This window comes from Oncorhynchus gorbuscha, unplaced genomic scaffold (genome assembly GCF_021184085.1).
Source record: "Oncorhynchus gorbuscha isolate QuinsamMale2020 ecotype Even-year unplaced genomic scaffold, OgorEven_v1.0 Un_scaffold_1769, whole genome shotgun sequence".
NCBI classification, from domain to species: domain Eukaryota; kingdom Metazoa; phylum Chordata; class Actinopteri; order Salmoniformes; family Salmonidae; genus Oncorhynchus; species Oncorhynchus gorbuscha.
The window spans coordinates 92,730-107,024 of record NW_025746454.1 but is presented as its reverse complement, the minus strand read 5'-3'; the positions used below and the strand labels follow the sequence as shown (position 1 = coordinate 107,024).

General features: G+C 42.7%; 1 protein-coding gene across 3 annotated transcripts in view; it reads left to right on the top strand.

Moving 5' to 3' along the window:
* Positions 1-5,618: 5,618 nt before the first annotated feature.
* LOC124024183 (NACHT, LRR and PYD domains-containing protein 12-like) overlaps positions 5,619-14,295 on the top strand; it is a 59,844-nt gene continuing 51,167 nt past the window's right edge. Inside the window, exons 1-7 of one of the 3 annotated variants that reach the window (XM_046338184.1) lie at positions 5,619-6,003; positions 7,277-7,375; positions 8,141-8,257; positions 8,521-8,605; positions 8,732-8,960; positions 9,354-11,145; positions 11,416-11,589. In XM_046338184.1, the coding sequence (XP_046194140.1) occupies positions 7,293-7,375; positions 8,141-8,257; positions 8,521-8,605; positions 8,732-8,960; positions 9,354-11,145; positions 11,416-11,589 (2,480 nt within the window). In that variant the 5' untranslated portion in view covers positions 5,619-6,003; positions 7,277-7,292. The remainder of the gene's footprint in view (positions 6,004-7,276; positions 7,376-8,140; positions 8,258-8,520; positions 8,606-8,731; positions 8,961-9,353; positions 11,146-11,415; positions 11,590-14,295) is intronic. The other 2 variants (XM_046338183.1, XM_046338182.1) reach the window with 2 other exon arrangements.

Sequence of the window (14,295 nt, the reverse complement as noted above, 5' to 3'; positions counted from 1 at the left end):
TAGTGGAGCAGGTTGAGAGCTTCCACCTTGGCGTCCACATCACCAACAAACTTACATGGTCCACGAACACCGAGACAGTCGTTTTTAGCCAGGTCAAGGCTAAAAACCTATTCCTCCTCAGGACGCTGAAAAGATTTGGCATGGGTCCTCAGATCCTCAAAATGTTTTACATCAGGACCTCTGTACCATGCAGTGTCAGAAGGAGGCCCTAAAAATGGTCAATGACTCCAGCCACCCCAGTCATAGACTGTTCTCTCTGCTACCGCACGGCAACGCTACCGATGCACTAAGTTAAGGTCCAAGAGGCTTCTAAACAGCTTCTAGCCCCAAGCCATCAGGCTGCTGAACAGTTAATCAAATGGCTTCCCAGACTATTTTCACCCCCCCCCCCAATATGCTGCTACAACTCCCTGTTAAAATCTATGCGTAGCCACTTTAATAACCCTACCTGCATGTACATAATTACCTCAATTACCTAGACACCGATGCCACCGCACATTGACTCTGAACCAGTACCCCCTGTATATAGCCTCCAAATTGACTCTGTACCTGTACCCCCTGTATATAGCCTCCACATTGACTCTGTACCTGTACCCCCTGTATATAGCCTCCACATTGACTCTGTACCTGTACCCCCTGTATATAGCCTCCACATGGACTCTGTACTGGTATCCCCTGTATATAGCCTCCACATTGACTCTGTACTGGTACCCCCTGTATATAACCTCCACATTGACTCTGAACCAGTACCCCCTGTATATAGCCTCCACATTGACTCTGTACTGGTACCCCCTGTATATAGCCTCCACATTGACTCTGTACTGGTACCCCCTGTATATAACCTCCACATTGACTCTGTACTGGTACCCCCTGTATATAACCTCCACATTGACTCTGTACTGGTACCCCTGTATATAACCTCCACATTGACTCTGTACTGGTACCCCCTGTATATAGCCTCCACATTGACTCTGAACCGCTACCCCCTGTATATAACCTCCACATTGACTCTGTACCAGAACCCCCTGTATATAGCCTCCACATTGACTCTGAACCAGTACACCCTGTATATAGCCTCCACATTGACTCTGTACCTGTACCCCCTGTATATAGCCTCCACATTGACTCTGTACCGGTACCCCCTGTATATAGCCTCCAAATTGACTCTGTACCTGTACCCCCTGTATATAGCCTCCACATTGACTCTGTACCTGTACCCCCTGTATATAGCCTCCACATTGACTCTGTACCTGTACCCCCTGTATATAGCCTCCACATTGACTCTGTACCTGTACCCCCTGTATATAGCCTCCACATTGACTCTGTACCGGTTAGCCCCTGTATATAGCCTCCACATTGACTCTGTACCTGTACCCCCTGTATATAGCCTCCACATTGACTCTGTACCTGTACCCCCTGTATATAGCCTCCACATTGACTCTGTACCGGTACCCCCTGTATATAGCCTCCACATTGACTCTGTACCTGTACCCCCTGTATATAGCCTCCACATTGACTCTGTACCTGTATCCCCTGTATATAGCCTCCACATTGACTCTGTACTGGTACCCCCTGTATATAGCCTCCACATTGACTCTGAACCAGTACACCCTGTATATAGCCTCCACATTGACTCTGAACCTGTACCCCCTGTATATAGCCTCCACATTGACTCTGTACTGGTACCCCCTGTATATAGCCTCCACATTGACTCTGAACCAGTACCCCCTGTATATAGCCTCCACATTGACTCTGAACCAGTACACCCTGTATATAGCCTCCACATTGACTCTGAACCTGTACCCCCTGTATATAGCCTCCACATTGACTCTGTACCTGTACCCCCTGTATATAGCCTCCACATTGACTCTGTACTGGTACCCCCTGTATATAGCCTCCACATTGACTCTGTACTGGTACCCCCTGTATATAGCCTCCACATTGACTCTGAACCGGTACCCCCTGTATATAGCCTCCACATTGACTCTGAACCGGTACCCCTGTATATAGCCTCCACATCGACTCTGAACCGTTACCCCTGTATATAGCCTCCACATTGACTCTGTACTGGTACCCCCTGTATATAGCCTCCACATGGACTCTGTACTGGTATCCCCTGTATATAGCCTCCACATTGACTCTGTACTGGTACCCCCTGTATATAACCTCCACATTGACTCTGAACCAGTACCCCCTGTATATAGCCTCCACATTGACTCTGTACTGGTACCCCCTGTATATAGCCTCCACATTGACTCTGTACTGGTACCCCCTGTATATAACCTCCACATTGACTCTGTACTGGTACCCCCTGTATATAACCTCCACATTGACTCTGTACTGGTACCCCCTGTATATAACCTCCACATTGACTCTGTACTGGTACCCCCTGTATATAGCCTCCACATTGACTCTGAACCGGTACCCCCTGTATATAACCTCCACATTGACTCTGTACCAGAACCCCCTGTATATAGCCTCCACATTGACTCTGAACCAGTACACCCTGTATATAGCCTCCACATTGACTCTGTACCTGTACCCCTGTATATAGCCTCCACATTGACTCTGTACCGGTACCCCTGTATATAGCCTCCAAATTGACTCTGTACCTGTACCCCCTGTATATAGCCTCCACATTGACTCTGTACCTGTACCCCTGTATATAGCCTCCACATTGACTCTGTACCTGTACCCCCTGTATATAGCCTCCACATTGACTCTGTACCGGTACCCCCTGTATATAGCCTCCACATTGACTCTGTACTGTACCCCTGTATATAGCCTCCACATTGACTCTGTACCTGTACCCCCTGTATATAGCCTCCACATTGACTCTGTACCGGTACCCCCTGTATATAGCCTCCACATTGACTCTGTACCTGTACCCCCTGTATATAGCCTCCACATTGACTCTGTACCTGTATCCCCTGTATATAGCCTCCACATTGACTCTGTACTGGTACCCCCTGTATATAGCCTCCACATTGACTCTGAACCAGTACACCCTGTATATAGCCTCCACATTGACTCTGAACCTGTACCCCCTGTATATAGCCTCCACATTGACTCTGTACTGGTACCCCCTGTATATAGCCTCCACATTGACTCTGAACCAGTACCCCCTGTATATAGCCTCCACATTGACTCTGAACCAGTACACCCTGTATATAGCCTCCACATTGACTCTGAACCTGTACCCCTGTATATAGCCTCCACATTGACTCTGTACCTGTACCCCTGTATATAGCCTCCACATTGACTCTGTACTGGTACCCCCTGTATATAGCCTCCACATTGACTCTGTACTGGTACCCCCTGTATATAGCCTCCACATTGACTCTGAACCGGTACCCCCTGTATATAGCCTCCACATTGACTCTGAACCGGTACCCCCTGTATATAGCCTCCACATCGACTCTGAACCGTTACCCCCTGTATATAGCCTCCACATTGACTCTGTACTGGTACCCCTGTATATAGCCTCCACATTGACTCTGAACCGTACCCCCTGTATATAGCCTCCACATTGACTCTGTACTGGTACACCCTGTATATAACCTCCACATTGACTCTGTACCGTACACCCTGTATATAGCCTCCACATTGACTCTGAACCGGTACCCCCTGTATATAGCCTCCACATTGACTCTGTACTGGTACACCCTGTATATAGCCTCCACATTGACTCTGTACTGGTACACCCTGTATATAGCCTCCACATTGACTCTGTACTGGTACCCCTGTATATAGCCTCCACATTGACTCTGTACTGGTACCCCTGTATATAGCCTCCACATTGACTCTGTACTGGTACACCCTGTATATAGCCTCCACATTGACTCTGTACCGGTACACCCTGTATATAGCCTCCACATTGACTCTGTACTGGTACCCCTGTATATAACCTCCACATTGACTCTGTACTGGTACCCCCTGTATATAGCCTCCACATTGACTCTGTACTGGTACACCCTGTATAAAGCCTCCACATTGACTCTGTACCGGTACCCCCTGTATATAGCCTCCACATTGACTCTGTACTGGTACACCCTGTATATAGCCTCCACATTGACTCTGTACCGGTACACCCTGTATATAGCCTCCACATTGACTCTGTACTGGTACACCCTGTATATAGCCTCCACATTGACTCTGTACTGGTACACCCTGTATATAGCCTCCACATTGACTCTGTACTGGTACACCCTGTATAAAGCCTCCACATTGACTCTGTACTGGTACCCCCTGTATAAAGCCCCGCTATTGTTATTTACTGCTGCTCTTCAATAATTTGTTTTTCTTAACTCTTACTTTTTTGTATTTCTTAAAACTGCATTGTTGGTTAGGTGCTTGTAAGTAAGCATTTCACTGTAAGGTCTACCTACACCTGTTGTATTCAGCATTTCACTGTAAGGTCTACCTACACCTGTTGTATTCAGCATTTCACTGTAAGGTCTACCTACACCTGTTGTATTCAGCATTTCACTGTAAGGTCTACCTACACCTGTTGTATTCAGCATTTCACTTGACTCTGTACTACACCTGTTGTATTCAGCATTTCACATTGACTCTACCTACACCTGTGTATTCAGCATTTCACTGTACTCTACCTACACCTGTTGTATTCAGCATTTCACTGTAAGGTCTACCTACACCTGTTGTATTCAGCATTTCACTGTAAGGTCTACCTACACCTGTTGTATTCAGCATTTCACTGTAACTCTACCTACACCTGTTGTATTCAGCATTTCACATGTAAGGTCTACCTACACCTGTTGTATTCAGCATTTCACATCGACTCTCTACCTACACCTGTTGTATTCAGCATTTCACTGTAAGGTCTACCTACACCTGTTGTATTCAGCATTTCACTGTAAGGTCTACCTACACCTGTTGTATTCAGCATTTCACTGTAAGGTCTACCTACACCTGTTGTATTCAGCATTTCACTGTAAGGTCTACCTACACCTGTTGTATTCAGCATTTCACTGTAAGGTCTACCTACACCTGTTGTATTCAGCATTTCACTGTAAGGTCTACCTACACCTGTTGTATTCAGCATTTCACTGTAAGGTCTACCTACACCTGTTGTATTCAGCCTTTCACTGTAAGGTCTACCTACACCTGTTGTATTCAGCATTTCACTGTAAGGTCTACCTAACCTGTTGTATTCAGCATTTCACTGTAAGGTCTACCTACACCTGTTGTATTCAGCATTTCACTGTAAGGTCTACCTACACCTGTTGTATTCAAAATTTCACTGTAAGGTCTACCTACACCTGTTGTATTCAGCATTTCACTGTAAGGTCTACCTACACCTGTTGTATTCAGCATTTCACTGTAAGGTCTACCTACACCTGTTGTATTCAGCATGTGACAAATACAATTTGATTTGATATTTGAAGGTTAAAAAGGCTTCTGAAGTTTGTAATTTCCACTTTTGAAAAATGTCCATTAATTATAATCCACATAATAATTCAAATGTCCTGTTGCTTCAGGATTATTTTCCTGCTGCAGCAAACTGACTGAAATGAAGATCCTACATGTGTAGCAGTATATCTGTCGTTAATGCACATGGCTTCATTAGGACGACAGGATTCTCTTTGGACCATTTGACATGTTATATTTACTGTTGTTTAGGCTGGTTGAATGAGTTCCCTATGAGAGTCTACTTCTTCTGCAAGAAAACAGGCGGCCGCACCAGTTTCCTCATATGAGAGAGTCTACTTCTTCTGCAAGAAAACAGGCGGCCGCACCAGTTTCCTCATATGAGAGAGTCTACTTCTTCTGCAAGAAAACAGGCGGCCGCACCAGTTTCCTCATATGAGAGAGTCTACTTCTTCTGCAAGAAAACAGGCGGCCGCACCAGTTTCCTCATATGAAATTAAAAGTAGGTTTGTGACCTAACACACTTTCAAAATGGCTGTTGAAACTGTGGGACACATTTCTCTGCAAGAAGTCGGATAAATGTGTTGATTTGAAGGAAAGACGAGCAGACTGGTAAGTCTAGGCTATATAGAACTATATTATATTATAAAGTTAGGTCGTTGTCAGACACTTTCAATAGTCAGAGTAGGTTTGATATATGATCTCTTATCATGCTGACAACCTGATGGTCTCGTTGGAAATGTGAAAAATATCAGGTCTAGGCTACCTGCTCTGTCCTGACACTGGAAGGCCTATATTGTTATATGAAATAGCACTAACAAACCACTATTATACAGTTGAAGTCAGAAGTTTACATACACTTAGGTTGGAGCCATTAAAACTAGTTTTCCAACCACTCCACAAATGTCTTGTTAACAAACTATAGTTTTGGCAAGTCGGTTAGGACTTCTACTTTGTGACACAAGTCATTTCACCAACAATTGTTTACTGACAGATTATTTCACTTATAATTCACTGTATCACAATTCCAGTGGGTCAGAAGTTTACATACACTAAGTTGACTGTGCCTTTAAACAGCTTGGAAAATTCCTGAAACTTATGTCATGGCTTTAGAAGCTTCTGATAGGCTAAATCACATTATTTGAGTCAATTGGAGGTGTATCTGTGGATGTATTTCAAGGCCTACCTTCAAACTCAGTGCCTCTTTGCTTGACATCATGGGAAAATCAAAAGAAATCAGCCAAAACCTCAGAAAAAAAATTGTAGACCTCCACAAGTCTGTTTCATCCTTGGGAGCAATTTCCAAACGCCTGAAGGTACCACGTTCATGCTGGATCTCTGTTTAGTTGTCACTGTGTTAATCACAACCAACATGCTGGATCTCTGTTTAGTTGTCACTGTGTTAATCACAACCAACATGCTGAATCTCTGTTTAGTTGTCACTGTGTTAATCACAACCAACATGCTGGATCTCTGTTTAGTTGTCACTGTGTTAATCACAACCAACATGCTGGATCTCTGTTTAGTTGTCACTGTGTTAATCACAACCAACATGCTGGATCTCTGTTTAGTTGTCACTGTGTTAATCACAACCAACATGCTGGATCTCTGTTTAGTTGTCACTGTGTTAATCACAACCAACATGCTGAATCTCTGTTTAGTTGTCACTGTGTTAATCACAACCAACATGCTGGATCTCTGTTTAGTTGTCACTGTGTTAATCACAACCAACATGCTGGATCTCTGTTTAGTTGTCACTGTGTTAATCACAACCAACATGCTGGATCTCTGTTTAGTTGTCACTGTGTTAATCACAACCAACATGCTGATCTCTGTTTAGTTGTCACTGTGTTAATCACAACCAACATGCTGGATCTCTGTTTAGTTGTCAGTGGTCTAAAATGAGTATCTCTGGGGAGAAAGAGGAGGGGGGCCCTGCCTCCAAAATGAGACTCTCTGGGGAACATGACACCACAGCTAAAAGGTGAGATGACAAGTTTGTTCATATGAAGAGTTTATTTCCAAAATGCTGTATCCCAATCACATTTGTTTTCATCAGAAATGATTGCTCATGGTTACTTTCTATTGGTTCGGTTGCCAGAGACGCGACCCAGTCGTTAAGTCTTTTTGTTCTGTATCTATGGATGAGACCCAGTCTTTTTGTTCTGTATCTATGGATGAGACCCAGTCTTTTTGTTCTGTATTTATGGATGAGACCCAGTCTTTTTGTTCTGTATCTATGGATGAGACCCAGTCTTTTTGTTCTGTATCTATGGATGAGACCCAGTCTTTTTGTTCTGTATCTATGGATGAGACCCAGTAGTTAATTATTTTTGTTCTGTATCTATGGATGAGACCCAGTCGTTTGTTCTAAATGATCCATTGCCAAACTGGGTGGTAACATTCTTATCCCTTGCTAGCTAGACAACTACAGATAACTTACAGTCACGTCAAAGAGTGCAGCCAGAATAACAGCAAAGTAGCTGCAGTTCCATTTGTTTTAGCTGTTTTCTAGTGACATTTATTTGGATAAATCCATGACAATGAGCACAATTTCACCTGGAATAGAACATGTGCTCTCTCATCAGGACACTGTTGTTCAGAGTCCTTTAAACCATCAAAGCCAATGTACCAACATTTCTGAAAACGGATATATAGCATTTTGGAATGAAACTCTTCTTACAGTATGTTTCTCCATCTGAGCTCAGAGTAGATGAGAGATGTAATGTTTGTCTCTGTTGTGTTGAAGTCCAATCAAGCAGGAGAGACCAGCCTCCCTTGTACCCATCGGTGTGTCCATGAAGAGTGAGCGGTCTATGGGTACACCTATATTGTTCAGAGAGGCAGACTTTTCTACTGGTCAAAGGTAAGAGGTACTCATGGGTCATGGTCTGTGAGTTAAACAAAACTGTCTCTAGTCATTTCTCCTCTCCCATTTTTCAATGTATTTTTGTTGTTTTAATAATCCATAGGCAAATCCTTATTTCCATTTTCAAAGTCCTGAAACAATATTAAACAAACACAACATTCCCTCCGTGTGTGTGTGTGTGTGTGTGTGTGTGTGTGTGTGTGTGTGTGTGTGTGTGTGTGTGTGTGTGTGTGTGCACTCCTTGGATGTTTTGTCCACAGAAACCAAGAGGAGAGATCAGAGTCAGAGATTCTCAGTGGTCAGTCTTCCCAGAGTCATCAAACAGACCTGGCCTCCATATTCAGTGTATGTGGTCCTGTTATGTATATTTGTTTTTGTTTACCTCAAGTAAAGTTGATCTGCCAATCATTCATTAATGTGTTCATGAGAAAGCATTTATCTTGCTTAACTTATTTACTTTATTTATTTCAGTTGCTTGAAGAGAATATTATCACATTTATAAAGAACGAGCTGAAGATGTTCAAGAGGATTCTTAGTCCAGAACTCCCAGAAGGCTTTGAGAGTCAGAAGCAGGATAAGGAAGTGGTGGACACTGAAGATGAGAAGCAGGAGAGCAGTGCCAGAGAGGGAGCTCTGAAGATCACACTGCATGTCCTGAGGAAAATGAACCAGAAGGAGCTTGCTGACACACTGGAGAAAAGTAAGAGCTGTCTACCTCATGTTGAATGCTGTTTTATAACTAACATTTAAAAGCTGAAACTAAAGTACAGCTAAAATAGCTGTGTAACACAATGATATTGTACCAGACTTAACACAACACCTAGTGACCACATCAAGTACAGTACCAGCAGGGATGTGTTGTGGTGATTAATTTAGACAAGAGATAATTAATAATACCATCAATAATACCAATAATGATATAAATCAGTCACACCGGTTTGTAATGTATAATGAAAACATTTACACATTTATACAGACAGTTACAGTAAGATAATACATTATTACAATGTAAACATTATAGCACAATCTAACAATACTGTAGGCATTAAATCAGACGTAACATTAATATCCTCTGTGTTATTTCTTCATTCAGATGAACTTGCTGTGATTTGCCAACGTGAACTCAAATCTAATCTAGAGAAGAAGTTTCAATGTGTATTTGAGGGGATCGCTAAACAAGGAAACCCAACACTTCTCAATAAGATCTACACAGAGCTCTACATTACAGAGGGTGGAACAGGAGAGGTCAATAATGAACATGAGCTGAGACAGATTGAGACAACAACCAGGAAACAAGCAAGACCAGAGACTGCAATCAAATGTAATGAAATCTTCAAACCCTTAACTGGACAAAACAAACTTATCAGAACTGTGTTGACAAAGGGAGTCGCTGGCATTGGAAAAACAGTCTCTGTGCAGAAGTTCATTCTGGACTGGGCTGAAGGAAAAGCAAATCAGGATGTCCAATTTGTTTTTTCATTCCCTTTTCGGGAGCTGAATTTGATGAAAGAGAAAAAACACACTTTGATTGAACTTCTCAACCACTTCTCAATGGAAACCAAAGAATCAAGAATCTCCAAATACGACAAGTACAAAATTCTGTTCATCTTTGATGGTCTGGATGAGTGCCGACTGCCCCTAGACTTCCAGAACAACAAGATCTGTTGTGACGTCACCAAGTCAACCTCAGTGGATGTTCTGCTGACAAATCTCATCAATGGAAACCTGCTTCCCTCTGCTCTCCTCTGGATAACTACCCGACCTGCAGCAGCCAATCAGATCCCCCCTGAGTGTGTTGACCAGGTGACAGAGATACGAGGGTTCAATGACCCACAGAAGGAGGAGTACTTCAGGAAGAGATTCAGTGATGAGGACCTGGCCAGCAGAATCATCTCACACATAAAGACATCAAGGAGCCTCCACATCATGTGCCACATCCCAGTCTTCTGTTGGATTTCTGCAACAGTCCTTGAACACATGCTGAAACATAAGAGAGAAGAGATGCCCAGTACTCTGACTGAGATGTACACACACCTTGTGGTGTTTCATACCATAAAGAAGAATGAAAAGTATCTTGAGAAAGAAGAGACAGGTCCACACTGGAATAAAGAGAGAATTCTGTCACTGGGAAAACTGGCTTTTCAACAGCTTGTGAAGGGAAATCTGATTTTCTATGAAGAAGACCTGAAAGAGGCTGGCATTGATGTCAATGAAGCCTCAGTGTACTCAGGATTGTGCACACAGATCTTTAAAGAGGAATGTGGGCTGTACCAGGACAAGGTGTACTGCTTCGTGCATCTGAGCATTCAGGAGTTTCTGGCTGCTGTATATGTGTTCCTCTCATTCAGCAACAACAATGAGAATCTAATGGCCGAACCTCAATCAACATCCAGGAACTTTTATGTGAGGATCAGACAGAAAATTAAAGTCACCGTCTACAAGAGTGCTGTGGATGAAGCCTTACAAAGTGAGACGGGAAACCTGGACCTTTTCCTCCGCTTCCTTCTGGGCCTCTCACTGGAGTCCAATCAGAAGCACTTACGAGGTCTACTGACAAAGACAAGAAGCAGCTCACAGAGCCATGAAAAAACAGTCAAGTACATCAAGGAGAAGATCAGGGAGAATCCCTCTCCAGAGAGGAGCATCAATCTGTTCCACTGTCTGAATGAACTGAATGACCATTCTCTAGTGGAGGAGATCCAAAACTACCTGAGCTCAGGAAGTGTCTCAGAAGCAAAACTCTCACCTTCACAGTGGTCAGCTCTGGTCTTTGTGTTGCTGTCTTCAGAAAAGGAGCTGGATGTGTTTGACCTGAAGAAATACTCCAGATCAGAGGAAGGTCTTCTGAGGCTGCTGCCAGTGGTCAACGCCTCCAGAGCTGCTCTGTGAGTAAATACAATGATATTTAAGAACTAATCAGCAGGATGAAATATTCAGTTTAGAGAATAATGTGTATTATTGAATAACATATTGAATCAGTACATTGCTGTTCACATTAGTATAATAAAATAACAATACAATTCTAGGAGACGGAAGATGAATCTACTGTATATGTTGTTTGAAAGAATGAACTAAATACATCTGCAATTGTCCTTCTACAATCCTGGTGTTAAATGAACAGTGTGTTTGTAAAATCATGATGATCTCTTTGTCAGGCTGTCAGGCTGTGGAGTCACGGAAAAAGGCTGTGCTTCTCTGGCCTCTGCTCTGAAGTCAAACCCCTCACACCTGAGAGAGCTGGATCTGAGTAACAATGACCTGAAGGATTCAGGAGTGAAGCTGCTCTCTGACGGACTGGGGAATCCCCACTGTAAACTGGAGACTCTGAGGTCAGTATTCCTGTTGTCATGACGTTGGGCTGGGGGTAGGTTTATGACAGTCATAAATACCCCCCCCCCTTTTCCTCTCTCTACCCTACTGATGTGACATTTAAAAACCCCTTGGTTAACATAGAGTTTCTGGGAACATCAGAAGGTGGGAGGAAATGAACCATATTCTGGTAATCCGACCAGTTGAACATATGCGTGGGTACTTAATGAATATGATGTCAGTTCGGTTGTCATCCGAGACATTCTCATCAATGATAGGATGACATAAACTCTAGTCTGAGCATTGTAGTTATCGGATTCACATGGAATTGTTGTTCAATTTAAATGTTTGAATATAAAATTATTGGTGAAAAGATGAAATGTAATTTTAGCTTCCAAATGAGAGATTTGGGTTTTCATAAGGTTAGGGCTCTGCTCAATCAGTGACCCGCCCCTGTGAAGAGACATGGGCTGTAAACTATGAAAACACACCCTTCTCCCTCCACTTTATAAAGTCTTGACGAAAATGTAACTTCCTGTTCCGGGTACATTAGGATGACGGTCCGATGTCAGAAGGGTTCAGTGATACCTCCTAGCCGTTGAGTTAGCAACAGCAGCTGCAAAAGTGGGCTAGGAAAGAACAGACAGAGTATCCCGTCTACCACACAACGACATTACTACAACGTATCCAATTTACAAGCAGAGACATTCTTCAATAGAACTCGGTTGAGCAACACGGCCTTCCATCTACCACCAAATTACCGAAGCGCAGCTCAGAGTAAATATTTATTGCATTTTCCTTTTCCAAATGGGCGGTAATTTAGAATGCATAAGATACCATATTTACAATAGAGACATCGGTTCTCCCTTTGTTCCTCAGTCTTCCCGCTCTTTCACTCAAACCCAGCCCCTTTTCTTTTGTGTTCCGTCCGCTAGGGACGTTTTCCTTTATGACATAATTTGTAATCAAGGTATGATTCATTCTGTGTATGTCTGTGTGATTACTTAGGTATTTAGTAAATAAATAATTAAACCCAATTTTGAATTGCTGATTCAACTTGTTAGCCAGGGTTTGTGAAGATAACCAAGAATTTATAACTTTCAGATGAGACTGAAATAAGGTGCCAATTAATATTGACTGCTATTGATGTAAAATATTACTAGGTCTTTAAGAGTTTATTCGGAAGATAACTGCTTTGTAAATATTATTTCGTAGTGCCCCGACTTTCTAGTTAATTACATAGTCCACATCATATGTGTTTACCAGGCACATAGTCCACATCATATGTGTGTACCAGACACATAGTCTACATCATATGTGTGTACCAGACACATAGTCTACATCATATGTGTGTACCAGACACATAGTCTACATCATATGTGTGTACCAGACACATAGTCCACATCATATGTGTTTACCAGACACGCATAGTCCACATCATATGTGTTTACCAGACACGCATAGTCCACATCATATGTGTTTACCAGACACGCATAGTCCACATCATATGTGTTTACCAGACACGCAGTCCACATCATATGTGTTTACCAGACACGCATAGTCCACATCATATGTGTTTATAGTCCACATCATATGTGTTTACCAGACACGCAGGTGTTTACCAGACACGCATAGTCCACATCATATGTGTTTACCAGGTACATAGTCCACATCATATGTGTTTACCAGACACATAGTCCACATCATATGTGTTTACCAGGCACATAGTCCACATCATATGTGTTTACCAGGCACATAGTCCACATCATATGTGTTTACCAGACACATAGTCCACATCATATGTGTTTACCAGACACGCATAGTCCACATCATATGTGTTTACCAGACACGCATAGTCCACATCATATGTGTTTACCAGACACATAGTCCACATCATATGTGTTTACCAGACACGCATAGTCCACATCATATGTGTTTACCAGACACGCATAGTCCACATCATATGTGTTTACCAGACACGCATAGTCCACATCATATGTGTTTACCAGACACGCATAGTCCACATCATATGTGTTTACCAGACACATAGTCCACATCATATAGTCCACATCATATGTGTTTACCAGACACGCATAGTCCACATCATATGTGTTTACCAGACACGCATAGTCCACATCATATGTGTTTACATAGTCCACATCATATGTGTGTACCAGACACGCATAGTCCACATCATATGTGTTTACCAGACACACATAGTCCACATCACATGTGTTTACCAGACACATAGTCCACATCACATGTGTTTACCAGACACATAGTCCACATCACATGTGTTTACCAGACACATAGTTTGTTTACCAGACACATAGTCCACATCACATGTGTTTACCAGACACATAGTCCACATCACATGTGTTTACATAGTCCACATCACATCAGACACATAGTCCACATCACATGTTTTACCAGACACATAGTCCACATCACATGTGTTTACCAGGCACATAGTCCACATCATATGTGTTTACCAGACACATAGTCCACATCATATGTGTTTACCAGGCACATAGTCCACATCATATGTGTTTACCAGACACATAGTCCACATCACATGTGTTTACCAGACACATAGTCCACATCACATGTGTTTACCAGACACATAGTCCACATCACATGTGTTTACCAGACACATAGTCCACATCACATGTGTTTACCAGACACATAGTCCACATCACATGTGTTTACCAGACACATAGTCCATC